We start from the raw sequence: 25,294 nt of genomic DNA, 5'->3' as shown, positions 1-25,294 counted from the left end.
GGAGAGGCAAAGGGAAGGGTAATGTGTCTTTAGACTTACAATCTGATAGTTATCTTAAAAAAAAAATTAATCTTTCTTGGCAGGTTTAGATCCAGATAAGCATCTTGGAAAAACTCTGGATCAAATGGAACCTTATCTCTTAGAGGTAAGAATTTATATTATTTCTCAAACCATAGGCATCTAAAGGAAGAAAAAAAATTAGGCCGTGATATGATGATTATAAAATGAATTTTATTTTGGAAAAACTCTAATAACATTCATGATATAGTTTGGTAAAAAAAATTAAACTTATGATGGATATGGAAATGTCTAAAATTAACTATGAAAATCATTCCCAACTTGTTAGTCTGAATAAAGAAGTAAGCTATACCTAAAAGGAAACTTACTGTGTCAGAAGATTTCTTTTATTAACATGGACACTGTATACTATGTACTATATTCCTAAAGTAGCTGATGGTCTCTGTGATCAGATGCTTTTCAATCAGAAATATGAGTGGGAACTTCCTTCAGAGATGATCTAATCTAACCTCTTGTCATTTACCAATTAGGAAATTAACCTGCAGAGTAACAAAACATTATTTTAAGGTTTCAAGTAACAGCTGTTTAACCCATACCATTGTCAAATCCTAAACATGTTCTACATTTTATTTTTTTTAATTTTTATTTATTTATGATAGTCACAGAGAGAGAGAGAGAGAGAGGCAGAGACATAGGCAGAGGGAGAAGCAGGCTCCATGCACCGAGAGCCCGACGTGGGATTCGATCCCGGGTCTCCAGGATCGAGCCCTGGGCCAAAGGCAGGCGCTAAACCGCTGCGCCACCCGGGGTTCCCATGTTCTACATTTTAAAGAAAGATTTAGTTATTTTCATTCTTTCTGTTAACTGTTATTATTATATTCTGGGAGAATTTGGGGGCAAATATTATTCATATGGCAATGACAACTAAAGACATATAATGATGAGAGTATTTTATTTCACAATTATGTTGAAAAAAAAAGAAAATTACCCTATTTCTATGAAAGAACTGAACTCCTCTAAAAAGTTCTCATCTTCCCCTTCCCTATTCTTAAATTTATCAATATTGTCTCTGGACATTGTTAATACAATTGCTGTGATGGGGTAGCAGTTACCTTTACTAATGTTATGATTTTCACATTGTCTTTCAGTTATTTGCACTTGATTATTTTATGGTTTATCAATATGTACCAAATGCTTAGAAATCCCTGAAATGTTCATTTCACTTTTTTTCACTAAGCATCAGTAAATGTCTTATATATGTGAGGCAAATAGCAAAGATAAAAATAAAAATGAAATGAACATATAATTGCGACAAATTATATTTGATTTCTAGACAGTTTGATGTCACTTATTTAAGTTGATCAAATGGACATGGTTGCTTTTTTTTTTTTTTACTCTTATAAGACTTTGCTCACGGCAATTTGTGCTATAGCTAACATTGTATCTATGTTCACATCTATTCCCTATCAGATTAAATTTTGCTTCCGAAAAAAAACAATGTAGATAAATAATGAAATTAAGTTTATGGGAGTAGAAGAAAGAGAACTTCAGAAATGAGAGACTGGGTCTTTGGCAAAAGAGCTTTTTATAAGCTGTTCCATAAATTTAAAGTTATGAGTTCATGTCAAACATGCAGAAATTCTTTGTGAAATAGGCATCTGAGGCTTTGGGATTGCCATGATGTCGATTATGAGTTAACCTGAATATTATCATAGAATATTTAAACACAAAAATTGCAGAAATCATTTTACTGAATCTTCAGCATGGCCTGGCAATCTTATATGGCTCTAGAAAAATTACCTACCCATTCTCTATAATGGCTATTTCAGTCCTTCTCTACTCTCCTCAGAATCCAATCTGCTTCACTTTTCCCCTCACTTTTGATTGGATGGTTTGTTTCTTTCTTCACAAAGAGAAAATAGAACCCATCATATCCCTCCGCCCCTGAACACCACCCCTGTTAACTGCACCCAGGCATATTTTTGCCTCCTGCAACTGGGAGAAGTATACTTCCTCCCACAAATGGCTAACACTCTTCCTGTGCTCTGGATCTCATTAGCATCTTCCTTTTTAGAGACCTGCAATCACTCACCCCTTCCAGTAGCTTCCTCCTCTTTCTCCTTACTGTCTCCTTCACATCATTATTGAAACATGCCACTGTCTCTCCCATTCTAAAGATTCCCTCCCTCCACTCTAGTTAGTCCTCTAGCTACTTCTCTTCTTTGCTTCAAAGCCAGAAATTTCATACATGTTATCTATGTTGATGATCAGTGCTTCCTCATATCTCAGACACCTTACATACCTGGAGTCTGGCTTCTCCTTCCACCTCTAAATGGATACAGCTCTGACCAAGATAGCCATGATCTCTATCTTGCCAAACCCAAACAACACTTCTTAGCCCTTATGTAACAGTTATAAATACTCCTTAAAATGCTTCCATCAGCATCCATAATGCCACATTCTCCTAATTTGTCTCCTTTTGTTCTGGTCACTCTTAGTCTCTTTTGCCAGTTCCTAGTCTAGGCCCCGTTTCACTCTGTCACCTTTTTCTGGGTGATCTCAATCACTCACATAGCTTTAAAGAATAGCTATATTCTGATGACTCCCAAATATTTCTAGCCCAGATTTCTTTGCTAAGTCCTAGTGCCCAGTGGCAACGCAAATTATATCTCCACAAACTTGATTGTTGCCTTTATATCCATCACTTTTTGCCATTCCTTTTGTCATCACCTTAGGTCAGTGCCTGTCACTTCTAGAGTATTATTTGACAACTCCAAATTTACCTCTACCTTCTATTTTATTTTCTAAAGAATTCGTTTTTCTTACTGCTTCAAGATAACTATCCTAATCTATTCTACTGTAATTATGTCACTCACTTCCGAACTTTGAGTCCCCGTTGCTTACTGGCTAAAATCCAAAAATTTTTTTAAGGTTTTATTTATTTATTCATGAGAGACACACAGAAAGAGAAGCAGAGACACAGGCAGAGAAGCAGGCTCCCTGCGGAAAGTCCCATGCAGGACTCAATCCCAGGAACCTGAGATCATGACCTGAGCCAAAGGCAGACACTCAACGGCTGAGCCACCCAGGTGCCCCAAATTCAAATTCTTTAGAATCCACTTTCCCTCACATACTCTGGCCAACCCATTAGGTGGTCTTGTCTGCTCTATCTCCGGAATATATTCTAAATACAAGCACTTCTCACAGTCTCTGTTGCTACCACCACAAGATAGTCATCTCTTGTCTGGAATACTTTATCAACCCTTAATTGGTCTCCTTACTTCCACCATTGCCCTGTTATGATCCATTATTCATACAGATGCCAGAGTAATTTTTTTTAAGTGTACATCGAATAATATCACTGCTTTGTTTAAAATTTATATAGTTTCTCATTGCAAATATATTAAGATCCAAATTCCTATGAGATCATAACTGGTGAAACTATATATGATCAGCATTCTCTCAATTTTTCAGGCTCATTTTCCACTAGTCTCTATCTCACTCACTAAATCAGAGCCACAGATTCCTCCTTATTACTGAAATATTCACCCTTAGGTGCTTAAATGAAAAAATTTGAGGAGCCAGAATTTCAATAAGAACAGAACCTTTAATACCCTCAAGACATTTTCTAATTCAAAAATTGGTACAGGGATACCAAGAAGTTGAGGAGAAAACTCCAGCAGAGAAGCTGAGTAGAGCTTTCAGTAGCTTCATAGCACCAAAGAGACAAGAATTGGAATTTAGGGCAAACCAAAGTGGAGTGGGACCTGTTTAACCCTCCAGGTATTCAACTGGACTCCTAATTGAATTATATCTTAGGTGTAAAGGCAAACCAGAAATACTCCAGCCCTTGCAAATACTTCTATCCAACTTTGAATCATACCAATCCTAGGCTGAGTTAAAGTGATCTGGCGCTAATCATATTGCTTCACCTTGGAAGAGCAGATAGTTAAAATGTGGTGAGTGCCCATTATGGAATACAAGTCTACAGTTAGAAAAATATATTCAGTATGTGTATAGCAGCAGAGTTGAATGCATAAAAGTAACATTGAAATGAATTAAAAATATAGGTGCACAGAATAATAATACATTTCAAAAGCAGATAAAAGATACACATTAAATACTTCTAAATTTTTGCCTGTGATAATGAAAAAAAGGGATAAAGTATACAAATAAATCATAATTAGAAAAAAAACAGCATAAAATACCTACATATTGGTGAAAATCTGAGATATAATAAAGCATGGGGAACTAAACAAAAAAACATTTTTTTTTTCTGTCCTGTGATGCATGCAACTAATATTTAGGTGTATTCTGTAATGGTTTATTTCCTAAGAGTTTGTTTTTTCACACAAGTTTACATAGTTAAGTAGTTGTGCATATTTTATTTACAAGCTATGTTGACTATACATATAGTTTGTGTCCTTTTTTTCTCCTAGCATTATGTCATATTTATTTTCTTGCATAACTCAATATAGTTAGAAAATACATTAATTAATGGCTGTGTGGACTCCATCATATTTATATCCTACATATGAATGTATTATGACAAATTGGAAATATTTATTTCTAAATTATTATAAACAATGTTACTTATTTTTAAATTATAATAAACAGTGTTATGATTATGATCTTTTCTAATAAATCTTCCAATACATTTCTGGTTATTACTTCAGAGAAATTCCTAGGACTATAATTTCTGGATCAAAAAATATAACTTTAAAGATTGTAGATTTATTACTCTAAATTAACTATGGAATAATCTTAGTTATTGCTTCTTAAGCTTCTGCAATTTCCTAAAATTATCATCTGATAAGTGAACAAATGGATTCTAAAATTATCTTATCCTTTGAGTTTTTTCCCCCAGGAGTATTTTCCCATTGTTCAAAAAAGTAGATGAATTTTAATATAAAAGTTGCATCAAATTTTAAAGGTTTAGAACTGTCCCTTATATGTTTGTTCAGAGTATTCTTATTTTTATGATATTTTATAATATTTGTTAAAGTTCATCTTCTCAAATGGGTCTTCAATAAATTCGTGCTTTACCTACTTTAATAGTAAAGCTGTGTATTTATTAAGTGCTTGCTAAGTGCCATATTCTGTGCTAAGTGCTTTTTATGGATTTTATTTTATCAGCTAACTTACGAGATTGTGACTATTGATATTTACATTTTATAGATGAGGGATCATTCAGAGGGTGAGTTACTTTCTCCATGGTCACACCGCTAGGAAGTAGCAGATGTTGAATATCTGCTTAAATCCCTCTGATTTCAGAACCTATGTTCTTTTGTATTCTTAAAAATCATTTTGAGGATTAAATAATTATATCATTTTCTTAACTTTAAGGCATAAAATAAATGGTCTTTAATTAGTAGTAATACTCTTGGTTTTAGTAGCAGCTGAATGTCATAAAGGTGATGGTTGAAGCCATGGAGTGCATGGGCTATATCCCAGGGAATAAATTGATTATGAAGAATGTATTACAGAGGATCATGAGGCATATTTATAATTTAGGAGCAGCAGGAATGAGTTGGAATAGCATGCCACATAAAAATTTGAAAAGGTCAAGGTCATTGGACTCTCCCAGCAAACTGACATTCATGCTGGGGTGCCAGTGAACCCAGCCACCATCCATCCAATTTCCCAATGCAGAAAGCTGGCAATTTTCCTTAATACTTTCCTTAATAACTTTAATAACTTTCTTCACTCCTCCATTCAGTTAGTCACTTATTCAGCTTCCTAACAATATGTCTCAAAATACCTGCCCTCACCTCTTTGTCCTCATTGCTATTTCCCCAGTTCAGGAAGTCTTTACTCCCTGCCTAGATTCCTCCAGCAACTTCTCAGTTCTTTGTGCTTCTTGACTTTCTTTCCTCCAGCGCATTCTCCACTGTGCAACCAGAATGTTTGCACAGATAAAAGATAAATCTGATCCGTTCATTTTTCTGCTTAAAACCTATCATGGTTTCTCACTGACCTTAGGATAATGACTTAGCATGACTTATGCAGCCCCATAAGATCTGTTCTCTTTCTAGTCAGCCTCATCTCATCGTTATTCATCTAGTTATGATCCAGTTTTGCCATACTTAAGTTTCCAGTACCCATCATGTGCTCTGGGACTTAACGTATACTTTTCCTTCTGGAACAGTCTTTACTTCTCTTCTGTTTTCTCTCTCTCCTTCGGCCCTTTCTTCTCTCCCTTTAGCCTTTCCTGGCTAACTCATCCGTCAGATATCAGCCCAAGTTTTACTTTGAGAAGCCTTTGGGTTCCTTCTGGTTAGGTACTGTCCTTTACACTCCCCCAGCATCTCATGCATGCCACCAAACCAATCACTACCCTTTATTGCAACTGCTTGTTTACCTTTCTGTCTATATCTCCAGACAATAAGCTGCTCTTTGCAGGATTTATATGTATGCTTCCATCATTATCCCAAGCACCTAAAACAATACCAAACCTATAGCAGACATTCAATAAATGCTTCTTGAATAAGTGCTATGAATGATTATATGCAGCATGAAATTATTTTGTATGTTAAGCATATCATTTATAAAATGAAATTTTAGCAGTTATTATAAACCTCATAGCTTTCTATAGGTGGTGAGAGGGATGAAGTGTGATTTGATTTGAGTTTTTTTATTCTAATTTTAAGATGACAGATAAATGAAACAGGTTTAAAAGAAGAAAAATCTTGATTTAATAAGAAATTCTCCCAATTGGGTTTATTATAATCTTCTAAAGGGATGAAAATCAAATGGAAACCAGATGCCCTTAACTTTTTTACTTCAATAATCAGTAGCATTCAAATGAAATTATTATGAATATGAATATTCATCTATATAAATAAATATGTCAGAAAAAAATAGAATCATATACGTAATTTCCTTTTTATTTACTAGGAATTCACTTTTAAAATGTTCAGACTCCAAGACATTCTTATAATCCATGAAATGACCCAAGTCAGCCACAGCTGTTTAGTATGCTTTTTAAAATGCTCATCTTAACAACCGTTAGATGGCAAACCAATGTTCACTTTCCAGTGAGAACATAGCACAATTTAGATATATGTGAAGCAATGAACATGCTTTTATGCAGTGAAAATTACATTGTGAAATAAGTAAAAAAATGATCTTGTTTTATTAATAATCCAACTGGTTAGAAAACAGCAACATACTTCTTTTCAACTGTTTAAGGTCCTTTAGAACTTTTATTTTATCTATTATATTAGCTTTATATCTTTGTATTCATACAGTGGTTGGGACCAAATGTGGATATCAGACAAAGTAGTATGTGTGTTAAGCTTACCCAGTAGTCAGCTAGTCCAAATCTTTTTCTATATAACATTTCCCAAATGGCTCAAAACGGGGAGGGGGGATTAGGAGGTTGGAGGATAAGACCTCACTGATTCAGTGGCTAATGGGATAAGGAAAACATTGAGTATCACGTGTGCATTTTATTTATTACTCTTTCAGATTTCCAACACCAGAGGATAAAAATGCAGTTTCTTAGGGTAGAAAAAAAGAAGTCAGTAACTTTCTCTGCCCTTTTACTTGGTAATTCTGATTAGCAGTGGCTTTATTTCTGGTTCATATTAAACCTATTAGTTTATGTTGATCAGGCCCTTTTCTGGGAGCATGCATGCATGAGTATTTGGACCATAAGTAGGGCACCTAATTGGTCACTGAGTACTGTCTGCTACACACTGCTGAGAAGGAACTGGAGAGAGTCTAAGGGATTTAGAAAATAGCATCATGAGAAAAAGTCACACATGAAAAATTTCAAGTTCAGGATGGTACATATTGATACAGTACAGAAATACATCACAAGCCAGGATAAGGTTGTTCCACAGACAATAACAAGAGCAATTCCTTTTAAGTGGAAGAGAAAAAAGCTAAATATTGGAGTTTGTCACTTTGTATTTTATTTTATAAAATTTATTATGGTTTTTTCCGGATAGTCAAGATCCTTTTGAATTTTATTTTATCTACTGTATTGGTTTTATTTTTTTTTTAAGATTTTATTTATTTATTCATGAGAGACACACAAAGAGAGACAGAGACACAGAGGGAAAAGCAAGCTCCCTGCAGGGACTCTGATACGGGACTCAATCGTGGGACCCCAAGATCACACTCTGAGCTGAGGCAGATGCTCAACTGCTGAGCCACTCAGGTGTCCCTTTTGTATTGGCTTTATATCTTTTATCCATGCAAAAGATGGGACCAAATGGCTGAAGTGTTTGACTGTCTACAGAGTTTGATTTTTATTGAATAGGTAATAGTCACCAAAAAGTTTTAAGCAGATGAGTGCCAGGGTCATTTATTTTTAAGGAAAATTAGTATGATGATGATATATAGGAAAGATTGGGAAGTGTAAAGACTAAGGAGGAAGATAAGAGATGACTGTAATAATAGTTCAAGTGTGAAGTGATCATGAAGGATGTTAGAATGGAATACATTTGTTTACTTTGTCCTTATTCACTGCCATACGCCTAGCATTTGGAACAGGATATGGCACTTAGTAAGTACCAAGTAAAGATTTGTTGATTCAATAAATGAATTAATGAAAAAGTTTAAAATGTAGGCTCTGTTGCAGAAAGAATGACAGAAAGGAAGGAGTTAAGTTCTTTAGTATTTCTAGCTTTCAGTATGAATGAACAATTACAGAAACAGGGAATTGAGCATTACAGAAATAGGGAGAAATGGTTATAAGAAAAAAGAATTAAGAACTTTGTTTTATTCATGTTAAATTTAAGACAAGACTCCCAAATAAAACACTCAATAAGAATTTTGAGTGGGGACTAATATATGGGAGAGAGATCATGAGCTAAGGTTTTTGCTTTGAGAACCATTTGCATAGAAGTAATCGATATAGAAGTGGTCATGATCCTCAAAGAAAGGAGTACGTAGATAAAAGAGCAGAAGGCCCAAGGGAAGGGCAAATTAATCTAATAGAGAAAAAATACTATGTACTCAGTGTTTCCTGTGCACTAGGGACTGAGTTAAAAGCTTTGCATGTATCATTTATCTGTCTTAACAGTCACAACATGCCCATAAGCGTGTAGGTATTACCTAGGAAAATGGAAATTCAGAGAAGAGAAGTAATTTATCCCAGGTCCCATGCCTAATAATTAGTGTTGGGGCCAGGATATGAACCTAGATCTCTCTATCCTTGGTTTCCATCTTTGCTGAAACTACTCTCTGTTCATGAATTTCATTTGTCTTTTTCACTAAATCCTTTAACATATTTACATTAGTTATGTTATAGTCCTTGCCTACTGAGTGCAGTATTTGATTAAAATTGGATCTATTTCTATTTTTCTGTTTGTTTTTCTATTGATTATAGGCCAGTTTTTACTTTTTGGCATCTCTTAATTTTTTAACATATTTTATGGTAGGTACTGAAATAAAAAAGAACAGTAGAGACTAAAGTAAATAATATTTACTCCCCAAAAGCCATATCCCTTCCTCTGATAGCTAGCCTGGGGTATTTATTCTGTTTAATATCCAGCTGAGGTTGGTCTGATCTGATTGCATTTTTTTCCATTTACTACTTGTTTTCAAATGCTTTAAGAGTAGTATCAGGGCTCTTCATTTATCAGGGCTTGTGATCTATGCTTGCTTCATTGAGTCTAAATATCTCTGTCTCTATCTCTGTCTCTCTCCTTTTCCTCCCCTCACCTGTTTTCCCCTCTCCTCCTCTCCTCCCCATCCCCCCTTCTTTCTTTTCTCTCACCCTCTCCCCCTGCTTTACTATCCTGCCACCAGTGTTTTGTGCCTGCTTATTGCTATGAGCCTCTCCTTGCCTTCTTCCTGACCTTCCACGCCTTGGAAAAAAATCTCTGTCTTCTTGCCCTGTCCCCAGCCTTTTGCAAAGGGAAAGCTCAATAGAAAAGATGTGATGAGCTGATGTTTCCAAAGGAATCTCTCTCTCTCCTTCTGTCCTGGCCACAGCCTTTTGCATGTAGCCACAATGTGCACTTGGTTAAGGCCTTTGGGAAAGAGCTGGCAAGCTATGGGAAGGAACTGGCAGGCTAAACAGACTCCCTGGGTCTCCTCAGGACTCTTAATAAGCCATCACAGAAGTCCACAGATGGTCATGTGTTTGGCTGCCTTCTACACACACTGCTAGAAGTCCCCCATCTGTGGAAGTATGCTGTTTGCCCAATAAGAAGGTAGCTATTGATCTTTACTCACCTAGGAAAGGCTCACCCTGGTCTGGAATTTAGTTCATCCAGACTTCTTTGCATTCTCAGCTCTCCTTATGTGAAACAAACAAACAAACAAACAAATCCTGATTTTATAAACTGTCTGGCATGTTTTTGCTGTTTTGATGACAATAACTGCCTACTTCGACTTTTTATGTATTAACTAAAACTGTTAAATACATTTTAATCATTAATGAATATTAGACCTTATTGAGAAATAGACAAAAGAAAAATGTTTGTAACTTTTCAATATAGATTGCTATTTTATATACTTAAATTATGGAAAGAATCATGACAATTCAGTGAGAAACTAAACTAGAAAAACTGTTACCTATTTAGCATTTTTTATAAAAAAGAGAGTTACAAAACTGTATTTGTAATGATTAAGTGCTGGCATACAATAATGGCAATTTTTTTTGAAACCAGACACAGACCTGAGACATGTTAGGAATAAAGTTGCAACTTTCTGTGAACAGTATTAGTAACATAAATTTACAGGTTTTAGAAAAGTAAATTGAATATTTTTACCATTAACCTGTCTCTGGATTCTCCACTTCTTTAAACTGACCCTTTCTAGAATGGGCATACATCATGCTTTTGTGCTACAAGGATGTTGATTTCTGATAGATTGCTATGTCTTAGAGAAGATTCATTACAGAAAGTGGTTGGCTAGCTTGGGCTTCACTTCTTCAGAAAGTTCTCTTGGAACATCAGAGGGCCTTGAAGCGGCTAAAAGTAAGCCAATAAAGATGGATTTTTCTCTGAGGACTTATGTCTATTAGAGCTTGAAGCTAGTAGAGTCTAGAGTGGCTGCAAAAGACATCCTAAGGATTCATAGTCAGAGAACTTCTTGGTTCATCAGCTGTAGAAATTACTGAGCTCTTTATTCGAATTTCTTGACCTAGAATCTGTGTTCATGCTGATGAATCTGTAATAAAAAGGGCAAAGAGATTGTGTGGGTTATTTATAGAAGCTTCATCACTCTTTCATTATCTTGCGGTGTTTAAATATAGGGTGTAGTATATTTGATAAGCTTCAAAAGACCAGGGATGTTATCTTGCTTACTTTCAGGTCTTCTTCATCTAACACAACCTGCCTAATAATCATTGTTCAATAAATACTGGTTGAAGAAGTTATTGAATTAATATTATGAAAATATTTTGTGTGAACTGAAAATATCACCGGATACATTCAAATTTTAGATTTCCTAGTACTGGCAGTCTTTTTATAATGATAATATGTTGGTTTAACTTAACAGTTGATATTCTTTTTACCAAAGGCTAATAGAACTACTTCAGTTATACAGCTATGCCAATTTTAATTTAAAAATCCAGTTATTCTTTGGTGGTAGATTATGGAAATTATGCAAAGCTTAAGTAAAGCATTTTCCAGTAAAAGGAAGCTAATAGTTGATAGGGTATACTCCAACATAAAAATACCACAAAGGTGAGATCAGAAAGTTCATTTGGTGGAAAGTTGCTGGAATGAGAAAAATCAGTGAGAGGGATATCACCAAAAAAAAAGGACAAACCCTAGCTAGCAGAATGAGGAAACATCCCTGAAACCCATATCCCATCATTATTTCTACATTTTTATTACAAAGCAGATATTAATTTAATTTGATTTAAGATGGGAAAGTAATTTTTTTAAAGATTTTATTTATTTATTCATGAGAGACAGACACACAGAGAGAAAGAGGCAGAGGGAGAAGCAGGCCCCATGCAGGGATCCCGATGAGGGACTTGATCCCGGGACTCCAGGATCACGCCCTGGGCTGAAGGCAGACACTCAACCTCTGAGCCACCCAGGCATCCCTATGGGAAAGTAATCTATTCCTGTTATCTGCTCCCATCAGGACCAATTGCTTCTCTACTTCATGACTCTACATGGTGAAAATTTCTGCTTTGCTCTATGAGCTCAAAGAAAATGCCAACCAGTTTTCTTTCCCTCACTTTTCTTACTATTTGACTTTATGGTGTCATTCACATTACTGGTGATCTTGGAAAGAGCAGTAGAATTCTCACAGACCCATGCTTTAAATCCCTAAGGGCACATAGTCAAGAGTTTAAATATAATGGATTCAGAATTACAGCACAACCACAAAAGTAACCAGAGAAATAAATGCATAACTATTCAAATAAAACTGAAGATTTAGCCCATAGTGCGAACATCAGCAGTAACAGTGAACATCAGTGGAGTCACTCTTACTTTGGGCAATGAGGACTTTGGACAAGGAGAGGCTATAAGCAGGGAAAGCTGTGAAATTCAGAATGAAGGAGATGGAGCATGATAATAAAGCCTCAACACAAGAGCAGGAAGATTCTCTGACACAATCAGTTGAGAATGTTCCCCGGCACTGATTCCAGCCACATACCAGTCAAATGGGAAATTATTTTACTCTCTGTATCAAGATTATTTAGATAATATAGCTTATATTTAATGCAAACCACAGGTTGGTTGTTTCTTTGCTTGCTTCTTTTTTAATTTCAGGTTTAATTAGACAACACGATAAGCTATCCCAACTTTTCTTGAAGCGGACCTTCCTAAGCTTGTCTACAGCTTTGGAACTTCATTTGTTCTCAGTACCTTTGCAACTTCACTAATAATAACCTCAAGCATAATAACCATGTCTGTGACTCCTTTCTGTTCACAGGCCAAAAGAAAGGCCTTAGATTGCTTTCTCTGTGTCTCTGAGAAATGCTCTGAACACAACGTGTTTTTCTCCCATTCACATATAGGTCAAAGGGTAAAGGGAAGCACACGTCGGCAACATATATTTTCATTTACTACCTAATGACTAAGTACCTTTCCTCCTTAGCCTTCTTTGAATCGAAAGCTAGTGTCCTTCTTAAAATTTATAGTAATCTCTAAGTTTCCTCATTATACATAAAATGTTAGAACACCTGCTCTAAGTAGAAATATAGTTGCTTTCCTATAGCTTGTGATAGATTTTGGAATTAAAGTTTCTTGCATGGATTTTTTTTAGGAAAAAATAATATTAAGTGAGCCTTTTTACTAATCTAAGTTTCCTGTTTTGTTGTTGTTGTTGTTTTGTTATTGTTTTCCTATCTCTAGCTTTCTAAGAAGTATGGAGTCCATGTTTGTGGAGAAGGTGGAGAGTATGAAACATTCACTTTGGATTGCCCTCTATTTAAGAAGAAAATAATTGTGTAAGATACCATTTCAGCATTTTCTTCCCTCTCCTTACATTTAAGTGATGGAAACAACTTAACATTAAGCTTGAGGCAACTTTTGTTGGGAGAAATAGAATGTGTCCTCTAAGTTCACAAACACTCAATTTGTTTAATACCAGTGAAGTTGTCTGAATACCTAAATCAATACCTGACAAGATGAGGCCTTCATAGAAGGCTATAAACTTTTTAGACATTGCACTTTCGTTTACTTGCTGATTATGCCCTGCAGTAAAAGTGGTACCTGCACACTGACACTTTTATCCTTTCATGAAGTGTGAATTGCCTGTATTATTTATCTTTCATTACAGCTACATTTGATAAACTGCCACATCAGTAGCCTGTGGGTTCCATTAACTCCATCCTCTTTTTCCCTTTTCTTGGCGTTTACAACTTGGAATAGTAATGCTAAACATTTCTATTTTATTATTTGAGGTTATTTTTACATATAAACTTTGTTTCTGAGTGAATTCAGTTTATGGCAAGCACTGTGATTTCTTTGCCACAGATTGTTAAAATTAGTGAGAAACAAGAACTTTTTTTTCACCCTGTTAACATTGTTATCTGTACTCTAATTTCTGTTGTCCTTCTCCTATGCCAAGAGAGCACTTTGCTTTTCCTAAGCTCTTTTCTTGGAAAAGATTGGCAGAATTATGCTTGATTTCAGGAGGCTCATCTGATGAAAGATTGGAATCCTCTATTGAGTGGACAGCTTCAGCATGTTCACCACTAAGGGGTGATTCCTTTGTACATGTTAATAATGAGCAGAGGAGTGATGGAGTGATCTAAGAAAATTAAGACAATTCTAAATGAATTTTCTAAAAAATGTCTATTTAGTGAAACATGGCCAAGACATTTTCATTATCATATTTTTAATATTCATCCACTCTTACTTCTTTCTTCTAACTTCTTTTCCATTTAATAATCATTGACAGAATAATTTATTTGGCAAGTACCTATTGTGTCTAAAGCATTCTACTGGGCACCATTGATGTTCAAGGATAGTGCCTGCCTTCAGAGGTTGAGTGGAAGACATATCTGTGTACAATTAAGATACAAGATGGTAAAGGATAAAAGTTATAAGTTCATATGTGAAAGATATTTCTTCTGACTACTTGTCACAAAATGATTCATGAATTAAGCGTACATTAGGTCTTCTATAAAAAAAATACTGTTTTGTTATTCAAGAAACCTATTTGCATGTGAGGGTGAAATTACAGTATAATGAGAAACTTGCAGTATATTTACTTTTTAATATGGAACTAACTGAAATTAGTTTTAAAAAACGATAAATGAAAAATGCCAAAGAATACAACTTTTCCCATTTACTTGACAACTTGAAGTCCTAGAGGTCTTTATGAATAACCTAGAATTATAAGAAATGCACTGTATTACATAACCAGAAGGTCTATTTATTATAGTGCTTTAGACCTGAAAACTGAAACTTTTGTAGACATCATTTGTAGGCAAGGAAACCTAAGCCTGGCTGAGACAATGGCATGAGAGAAATTAGTCATGCTATTATAGGAGGGATGCCAGGAGAGGTATCTTAAAACCCTCTAGTGCTGAAATGAGCTTTTCAGTTCCATTGAATAATGGTTTGTTGAGGTGTATTATGTGGGTGGAACTCAGCAAGCTACTGCTCCACTCTGTAGAAGTCTTCGTGTAACAGGAGAGACGGGCAAATCAACAATACCTAAGTGCTAACATACAGATGTGTATCTTGAGAACACAGAAGAAGCACTGTCTTTTCACTCCTACTCATTTATCAGTTAATCACTCATCTAATTTTGACACTTAAGTATTTTCTATGCTTTTTTCTTCATAGGCTGTGCCTCACCTTATCTTCATAACTTTCTTGATGCCTTTTCTCTAGCTTGCCTTCCCATTTTTCTCCTCTTTGCTAAATCCTTCCTTTTAAAAAAATTGAAATATAGTTGACACAAAACATTATATTAGTTTCAGGTGTACAGCCTAGTGATCTGACAAATCTACAGGTTATGCTCTGCTCACCACAAATGTAGCCACCCTCTGTTACCATGCAGTGCTGTTTGCTACTACTATAGTACCAATGGCCATATTTCCTATGCTGTAAAAATCCTTCCATTTTTAAAGGCTTTTGCTGCTATCCCCTCTACTTGTTCTCATTCTTGAACTCTTAGAACATGTAGTTGTCACTAATATAAATATTTGTTAAATATTATTGAATTAATTTGTTATTTATTATTTGTTTGTTTTTACTTACCCCGTTTTCACTTACTTATCCCATGTGTTCTTTTTAGGTTGTAATTGGAGGTTATAGGTTGGGACATATCCTAGTTTAGTGGAAAAAGCATGTCACCTATTGTATAAAATCTTTCCTCCTCAGGATGCCTGAGTGGCTCAGCGGTTAAGCGCCTGCCCTTTGGCTCAGGACGTGATCCTGGAGTTCCGGGATCGAGTCCCACATTGGGCTCCCTGCATGGAGCCTGCTTCTCTCTCTACCTGTGTCTCTGCCTCTCTCTGTGTCTCTCATGAATAAATAAAATCTTTAAAAATAGATAAATAAAATAAAATCTTACCTCCTCTTTAAAATAAAAAATGTCCTTATCATACCTACTTAATAAGCATTAAATGTGATACTATGAGTGAATATATATTGCACATTCCAAAACTATATGTAAATGAAAGTTATTTTATTTAGAGATGATACAATTAAAAGAAGTTTAGTTCTTGTAACTATTTGTTGACAGTTGACCATTAAGAATACTGGATCCTGTAACTTTGAATTCATTCTTTGGTCAAATTTAACAGCTTCTCTTGTTCTATTTAATAGTGGTCTGCCACAGTTGGCATAAAACTAATTGATTATTAGAAATCTCATTTCAGGGGGATCCCTGGGTGGCTCAGTGGGTTAGCATCTGCCTTCGGCCCAGGGCGTGACCCTGGAGTCCTGGGATCGAGTGCCGCATTGGGCTTCCTGCATGGAGCCTGCTTCTCCCTCTGCCAGTGTCTCTGCCTCTCTGTGTATCTCATGAATAAATAAATAAAATCTTTTAAAAAATTAAAAAAAAAAGAAATCTGGTACAAATCAAATATCTGGTACAAATTTTTTTTGATGAAAAGGAGAAAACTGCCTCTAAGGGGAGAAAAAGTAAACTTATTTGCAAGATGGCTTGATTATTATTAGGGATTTTTTTTTTCAAAAACATAGATTGAATCATTTTTGGATCCCAAAGTAATTTAGAGAAACTAGGGTGGTTCTGGAAGTTTATGAGATACATTTTGCCCCAATTAACATTTTTTAAATCTTGTAGGAAAGACTGATATAGCAGTCTTTGGAAGTAATTTAAAATTTTTCTAACTAGAACATTTTACAATTCATTTTTCATGTCAATAAATATGTGATTACTCACTTCTAGATGCAGATTTTTATATTAGAAAGTGAAGGATTTATTCTGAGAGGCCTTGAGGAAAAGAATTATAGCCTAGGCTTTACAAAAGGAGGATAATTCTGGGACAATTGTAGGTCCTCAAATAAAGAGCCTACTTTCTTATTGCTTCCTTTAAAATATATATGTATGTATATCAGACATAAGAACTGAACTCTTAATGTTGTATTAATGAAAGTGATTTTCTTCTATTAATGAACATATTTATAAAATATCAGTATTTGATACAACTCCATCTTTCCATTTGAATTATCAGTGTTACTATACTACTGATGTAAAGTTGCTACACATGGGATGGATGGAAGGAAGGAAGAATGGGAGGGAAGGAGAAAGGGGGGGAAGGAAGGACATAAGGAAAGAAGGATTAAATCCTATGGTTAAAACACTTTGTATTTATTTTTCCCACCTTCTCCTATTTTCCCCACTCAAGACATAACTCAGCACAGAGTATAACAATGTGGCATTTAGCAGTGGGAATGAATCAGGTACTTACCTTCTGACATCTATCCTGTATCACCTGGGATTTATTTAAATTTATGAACTATTTTTCTTATATTTAAATTTTTAGATCTATTAAATGTTATCTTTATTAGGCCAGGGATACCATATGGTATTATTATAGTGTGTATATGGCACGCATGTGTGTGTATATGGATAAAATGTTCATGTGGTATATGCATATGAGAAAGTATATATCCATGAGAAGACAGTGCCAAAAAATCAGTGTGGGTTTGTGAGAGTTAATAGTTAGTGTGTAATGTGAAGATACTTACCAGAGTTTCACTATACAGTCATTTATTCAACCCATTTCTGATAAATAAATGTACTCTATACTGAGCCAAGAGGGGTGGGGTCGGGGAGAGTCAGACAAAGGTGACCCGAACTTGGTCCCTCTCTAAGAGACAGACAAGCATATAGGCACATAATTATAATATATTGGATGTGCAATGAAAAGGGTGTGAACACATTACTAAAGCACATAAAAGGAAAAAACTAGAACTGTTGGAGAATGTCAAGGAAGGCTTCACAGAAATGACACTGGAGATGTCTCTAAGGAGACGTGTGAGTCCGCAGGGACTATCTTTGTATAGTTGTCTTCTTAGAGGAAAGGTAGGAACAAAGACCATGGATGTCTCAAGAGAATATAAGTTTTTTTTGTTTTGAAGTGAGGGGATATATATATATATATATATACATATATATATATATATATATGTATATATATATATATATATATAACCCCAGGGCTGTGTACACACACACACAGACACACACACACACACACATGACCTCACACCTTGGGATGCTGGCCTGACTCAGCAGCTGTCCTTTTGAAGTTGTATCCAGGGGTGAGCCTAATGCAGAAATGAAAGGGAACATGGGCTAGCCCTCTAGGCTACAGAGAAACCTCAGTTGCATAAGATACACTGCCCAAACTGACTATTTACATTAACAGGGAAAAGAGCATTTTTGCTGTGGCACAAGTTAGTCTTAATTTTCTGGGTAACTCTGAGGATATTCCAACAGATCATACTCTAGATTTCCGAGAAACCCACAAAGCAGACAGAAACCAAAGATCCTTGAAAGTTGAATTTCATTTGAGTTTCTGAAAGGGAAAAGAAGAGCAATAGTGGCATTATTCTGTTTGAAACTAAAAACTGTTCATTTGAGATCCAGTCTCTTCCAGTTGGCTGGCTTTGTAGAAGTGAATGAAATGATGTTAGTCAATTAGAGATTATGAGTTTAATAGAATCCATAAAAATCATATTCTTCTTTATTTAGTGCTTAGAATATTCTGTATTTCTCTGGATAACCATCTTTATTCAGAATGCAGTAATTACATTAATTAAATGAGCTATTTGCTGTCAGCCTTCTGTTTCTAGTGCAGATAGCTGGCATGAGAAGGGAGGGCTTGAAACCCTTTCTACTGACATAGCATTGGTGCCAGGTTAATTATAGTTTTGCTGCACTCCACTGTGAAGGATAGCAAAACCAAGCTGCCTAGATTAGGCATAATTAAGGCTCAGGGTCAGTTTCTAAGGCCGAGATCAGGAGTAGAGGGAGATTGAAATTTAATGTAAGAGTGAGGGTTGTACATAGGAATTGGGATTTGAGTCTGATTGATGAGCCAAGATACAATTTTGGAGTAAGTAGAAAAAAACAAGACCAGAGCTAACAAGCCAGAGGAGCAAGTCAGGCCTCTTTACTTTCTCTTTCTCTGCCCCCCCCCCCCCCCCCCCCCCCCCCGCCATACCAGAGACGTCTTTTGGTTAATGTAGCCTGTGAAGGCAGGTTATCTTTCTGTCAGGATCCTGACTCTTTAATAATTCTGTTTCTTTTATAGCCTAAGTTGCTTTCCTTGTCACAGAAACCCTTTTTAATGTTATTTTTCCTAAGCATTAACAAGAGGCATATTTGATATTAAAGGTTCATGAACGGTAGTTGACATTTTTAATCATCAAACATTTTTTGCCTCTATCTCTGATCGTTCAAAGGGGAAAGTAAACAGATTTTGTCCATGAAAATTTAATATTTTGGAGCCAAATATTTTGAGGTTCCTTTTATTGCCACTAAGTAACTTCACTTTACAAAAGTTAACTCAAAAATATCTTACATTAGTGGCAAAGTCAAATAAAGTAACAATTTACTTTGCTATCCTACAAAGGTTAAAATGCTAACAATGTATTAATATAAACAATGGAACTAGTTCCCAAGGCATTTAAGACATATGGGTAAATTCTATTTTTAAAATTTCAGTTGAATGGCTTTCTTAATAAACAACAATAAAAAGTAATTAGTTATTTGAACTTCACACATAATCTTAGTTATTCATAGGTGCTTTACAGGGTATCTTTGATAAAAGTTGAGTTAATTTACATGTATCCATATGGTGCCAGCAAGCAGTTCATACCATTTTACCTGAATGTGGTAATTACTATGTCAAACAATCAATTTTAATAGCAATGATATTGCAGTGTGAAGAGTTCACCTAGAGCTTAAAACCGTCACCAGTACTGCTTTTGTGAAGGATAATTGAGATTTTGTGTGAAACACTGAATGAATTACCTCTTGAAAATGAAAGGAATAATGAAGATAAAGCGCTATTGTTTAATGGTTAGCCCCTACCAAGCAAATTTGTGAAAATGAAATTGAATACGAACTTTAAGTTTCAAAACTGCTCAGAGAGCTTTGAGTGAACCTGAAAGTTGAACTATGTGTCATTATAAAGACAAAAGCTTCTTTACTTTTTCTTGCAAATGTAGCATCCTTGATCCTTTTCCTAGTTAAATATTGGATTATTAAAAATGATGTTAATCACTACATATTGTTTACTAGTGGAAATAAATACAAAAGGAAGATTTTTGGTCTCCTAGTTACTAGCAGAAAACAATTTGCCACAATTTATGTAGTAAATAAATGCATTATAAAATGTTTGTGTTTTAGTGATTCATCAGAAGTGGTCATACATTCAGCTGATGCATTTGCACCTGTTGCTTATCTACGCTTTTTGGAATTGCACTTGGAGGACAAGGCAAGTAAATCTAAGATTTACTTTCACAATGATTTCAAGAGAAAATTGACATATGCATTGGCTCCAGAAAAATTAGGATAGACAGGATTGAAAGTAGATCACTGAATTAAATGAGAAGATGGTTATTGGTGACCTTTTCCCAAAAAGTTGGTAATCCTTGAGAAAATGAATCTGTGCTCTTCAAACATCCTTCATATTCAATGAAAGGAACCTCTTATAGGTCTCTACTACTATTGCTGCCATGTGTGCACACAGAGAGTGAAACCCACTGAATTTCTGTTTAGACACATCAGCCATTATATGTTCAGCTTTACCTAAATAGCTCATTGTTCACCCTGTTTTTTAAGTATTTCATTTGTTTTCCTAGTCCATTGCCGTCTCAAAGAAAAGAATGTTATTTAAGTGGAGTATATTCACTGACACTGAATAAATATGGTGCATTTTTCTTCTTCTTCCTCTTTTTTTTTTTTTTTAATAGGTGTCCCCGGTGTCTGACAACTGCAGAACATCTAACTATATACATCATTCTTGAAGAGCATTTTTGGACATTGTTTACTAAGCTGCCATCTCTATATGAAAAAGACCACATAGCATTTTCTTAGCTTTCTTATGTCCAGCTTCTTCTCTGCATTTTTTTATTCTTACAAATATATATCTTTATCAGAAGAGGTTAATAGAAACATTGATTAATTGGGGAAATGTGAAAGTCTCATTCTTTATTATTGGCGACTTCCTCAGGATTCACTTTCTCTAACTTTTGTTACTCTGTACTGTCCATGACCTGTACATGATCTGTGCCCGTTTTTCCCCTTTTACTTCATCTCTAACTCTCATTTCTGGAACATTTCTTTGCTTTCATCACAGTTTTATTTCCCTTCTTCTCTCTTTCCTGCTTTCATCTCTGCCAGTAATATAATGATGCAGAGCATTTGAATATTAGAATGAAAAGGCAATTACTTTATTTAGCCAATCAAGTTTATTCTACTGGCTGTTACTGACATGACTTGTCATTTTTGTTTTGGTATAGTATTCATATTATCAACAGTATTGGGCAATTAAGAAGAATATTGGTAAATCATAGTCTATTTTATAACATTGAAGAATGCAGTTCTTATACCCAATGGTAAAAAGACAATCTCTTCAATAAATGGGTGTTTGGGAAACTGGACAGCAACATACAAAGGAATGAAACTGGACCACTTTCTTAAACCATACACAAAAACAAATTCAAAATATATTAAAGACCTGGAACCATAGAAATCCCAGACAAGAACATAGGCAGTAACCTCTTTGACATTGGCTATAGCAACTTTTTTCTAGATCTATCTTTTGAGGCAAGGGAAGCAAGGGAAAAAATAAACTACTGGGACTACATCAAAATAAAAAGCTTTTACACACCCAAAAGAACAGTCAACAAAACTAAAAGGCAACCTATGGGATAGGAGAAGATATTTGCAAATGACATATCTGATTAAGGGTTAGTATCTGAAATATGTAAAGAACTTATGAAACTCAACACCCAAAAAAACAAATAATCAAATTAAAAAACAGGCAGAACACATGAACAGACATTTCTCCAAAGAAGACATGCAGGTGGCCAACAGACACATGAAAAGTTGTTCAACATCATTCATCAGCAGGGAAATGTAAATCAAAACTACAATGAGGTAATCACCTCATATCTGTCCAAATGTCTAAAATCAACAATACAAGAAACTGCAGGTGTTGGTGAGGATGTGGAGAAAGGGGAACGATCTTAAATTGGTGGGAATGCAAACTGGTGCAGCCACTCTAGAAACAGTGTAGAGGTTTATCAAAAAGTTAAAAATAGAACTACTGTATAATCCAGCAATTGCACACTGGTATTTACCCAAAGAATATGAAAATATTAATTCAATGAGATACAGGCACTCCAGTATTTATAGCAACATTATCTACAATAGCCAAGTTATGAAAAAACAAAATATTGATATTATCCGTGCTGACCGTAGACAACTTTGAATAGACTTATTTTTTTTACAACAGGTTTGGATTCACAGCAAAATTGAGCAGAAGGAACAGAAAGTTCCCATATGCCCACATGAACAGCCTTTCCCTACAATCAATATCTGGCATCCAAGTGGCCATTTGTTACAGTCAATGAACCCACATCAACAGGTCATTATCACCCAAAGTACATAGTTTCCATTATGGTTTGCTCTTAATATTGTACATTCTATGAATTTGGGCAAATGTATAGCGACATGTATCCACCACTATAGCATCGTACAAAATAGTTTCACTGCCCTAGAAATCTGCAGTGCACTGCCTATTCATCCTTTCTTTTCCTCTTACTCCTGGTAACCATTGATCTTGTTACTGTCTCTACAGTTCTAGAATGCCATATAGTTGCAGTCATAGCATATGTAACCTTTTCACATTGGCTTTTTTTGCCTAGAAATATGTATTTAACTTCCTCCATGTCTTTTCCTGAGTTTTAGTTGTTGAATAATATTCCATTGTCTGGATGTGCCACAGTTTACTTATCATTCACCTACCAAACATCTTGGTTGCTTCTAAGTTGGTATTATAAGTAAAGCTGCTAACTTGAGGGGATGAGCAATGCATGTTATGCTATATGTTGCAAATTGAACTCCAATAAAAAAAATACACACACACATAAAAAGTAAAGCTACTATAAACATTCATGTGTAGGTTTTTGTGCTCAACTCCCCCGAGTAAATACCAAGGAGTGTGACTGCCAGATTGTATAGTTAAGTAGGTGTTTAGTTTTCTAAGGAACCATCAAACTGTTCTCCAGTGTGACTGTAAGATTTTATATTGCCACCAGCAATAAATGAGAATTCTGATTGCTCTACAGCCTCATCAGCATTCAATATTGTCAATATTTTGGAATTTTACCATTCTAATAGGTGTGCAGTGTTATGTCATTGTTCTTTGATATGCATTTCCTGATGACATTTGATGTGGAACATCTTTTCATATGCTTATTTGGCCATTCCTATATCTTCTTTGAAGTTTCTGTTCAGATCTTTGCTCATTTTTTGAGTTGTTTTATTATTATTGAACTTTAAGAGCTCTTTGTATATTTTGAATAATAGTTCTTTATCAGCTATGTCTTTTGCATGTATTTTTCCCGGTCAATGGCTATCTTCTTATTTTCTTGGCAATGTTTTTTATAGAGCAGAAGTTTTAATTTTCCTGAATTATTATTTCTTTCATGTATCGTGCCTTTGATATTGTATCTAAAAAGTCATCACCAAACCAAAAGTCATCTAGATTTTCTTTTATGTTATCTTCTAGGAGTTTTATAATTTTGCATTTTACATTTGGATCTGTGTCCTATTTTGAATTAATTTTTATAAAAATAAAGAATATATAGAAGTATAAAGACTGGATTCTTTTTTTGTAGCTGGAAGTATAGCTGTTCTGGCACCTTTGTTTAAAAAAAAAAAAAAAAAAACCTATCTTTTCCCCCTTATTTGCCTTGCTCCTTTGCCAAAGATCAGTTAACTTCTATTTATTTGGATCTATTTCTGGACTCTCTCTTCTGTTCTTTTGCTCTATTTGTCTATTCTTTTTATTTTTAATTGGAGTTCAATTTGCCAACATATAGCATATCACCCAGTGCTCATCCCGTCAAGTGCCCCCCTCAGTCATCTCAACTCCCCACCCACCTCCCTTTCCACTACCCCTTTTTTCCCGGTTTTGTTTCCCAGAGTTAGGTGTCTCTCATGTCTGTCACCCTCTCTGATATTTCCCACTCATTTTCTCTCCTTTCCCCTTTAACCCTTTCACTATTTTTTATAGTCCCCAAATGAATGAGACCATACAATGTTTATCCTTTTCTGATTGACTTACTTCACTCAGCATAATACCCTCCAGTTCCATCCACGTCGAAGCAAACGGTGGGTATTCGTCATTTCTAATGGCTGAGTAATATTCCATTGTATACATAAACCACATCTTCTTTATCCATTCATCTTTCAATGGACACCGAGGCTCCTTCCACAGTTTGGCTATTGTGGACATTGCTGCTATAAACATTGGGGTGTAGGTGTCCTGCCATTTCACTGCATCTGTATCTTTGAGGTAAATCTCCAGCAGTGCAATTGCTGGGTTGTAGGGCAGTTCTATTTTTAACTCTTTGAGGAACCTCCACACAGTTTTCCAGAGTGGCTGTACCAGTTCACATTCCCACCAACAGTGCAGGAGGGTTCCCCTTTCTCCACATCCTCTCCAATATTTGTTGTTTTCTATCTTGTTAATTTTCCCCATTCTCACTGGTGTGAGGTGGTATCTCATTGTGGTTTTGATTTGTATTTCCCTGGTGGCAAGTGATGCAGAGCATTTTCTCATGTGCGTGTTGGCCATGTCTATGTCTTCCTCTGTGAGATTTCTGTTCATGTCTTTTGCCCATTTCATGATTGGATGGTTTGTTTCTATGCTGTTGAGTTTAAGAAGTTCTTTATAGATCTTGGAAACTAGCCCTTTATCTGGTACGTCATTTGCAAATATCTTCTCCCATTCTGTAGGTTGTCTTTTAGTTTTGTTGACTGTTTCTTTTGCTGTGCAGAAGCTTCTTATCTTGATAAAGTCCCAATAATTCATTTTTGCTTTTGTTTTCCTCACCTTCATAGACGTATCTTGCAAGAAGTTGCTGTGGCCGAGTTCAAAAAGGGTGTTGCCTGTGTTCTCCTCTAGGATTTTGATGGATTCTTGTCTCATCTCACATTTAGATCTTTCATCCATTTTGAGTTTATCTTTGTGTATGGTGTAAGAGAATGGTTTAGTTTCATTCTTCTGCATGTGGCTGTCCAATTTTCCCTTCCCAGCACCATTTATTGAAGAGACTGTCCTTTTTCCAGTGGATAGTCTTTCCTGCTTTGTCGAATATTAGTTGACCATAGAGTTGAGGGC

General features: G+C 35.4%; 1 protein-coding gene across 3 annotated transcripts in view; it reads left to right on the top strand.

Annotated features, from left to right (window-relative positions):
* The window catches only part of DPH6 (diphthamine biosynthesis 6), a 153,677-nt gene extending 129,991 nt beyond the window's left edge, over nucleotides 1–23,686 (top strand). Inside the window, exons 6-9 of one of the 3 annotated variants that reach the window (XM_055316734.1) lie at nucleotides 84–145; nucleotides 13,296–13,390; nucleotides 20,287–20,374; nucleotides 22,400–23,686. In XM_055316734.1, the coding sequence (XP_055172709.1) occupies nucleotides 84–145; nucleotides 13,296–13,390; nucleotides 20,287–20,374; nucleotides 22,400–22,555 (401 nt within the window). In that variant the 3' untranslated portion in view covers nucleotides 22,556–23,686. Of the gene's footprint in view, nucleotides 1–83; nucleotides 146–13,295; nucleotides 13,391–20,286; nucleotides 20,375–20,852 lie in introns of all 3 variants that reach the window. The other 2 variants (XM_055316736.1, XM_055316735.1) reach the window with 2 other exon arrangements.
* Nucleotides 23,687–25,294: the final 1,608 nt, after the last annotated feature.

This window comes from Nyctereutes procyonoides, unplaced genomic scaffold, assembly GCF_905146905.1.
Source record: "Nyctereutes procyonoides isolate TBG_1078 unplaced genomic scaffold, NYPRO_anot_genome, whole genome shotgun sequence".
In the NCBI taxonomy this organism is placed as follows: domain Eukaryota; kingdom Metazoa; phylum Chordata; class Mammalia; order Carnivora; family Canidae; genus Nyctereutes; species Nyctereutes procyonoides.
The sequence above is the reverse complement of the archived record's forward strand: the minus strand, read 5'-3'. Positions and strand labels throughout refer to the sequence as shown.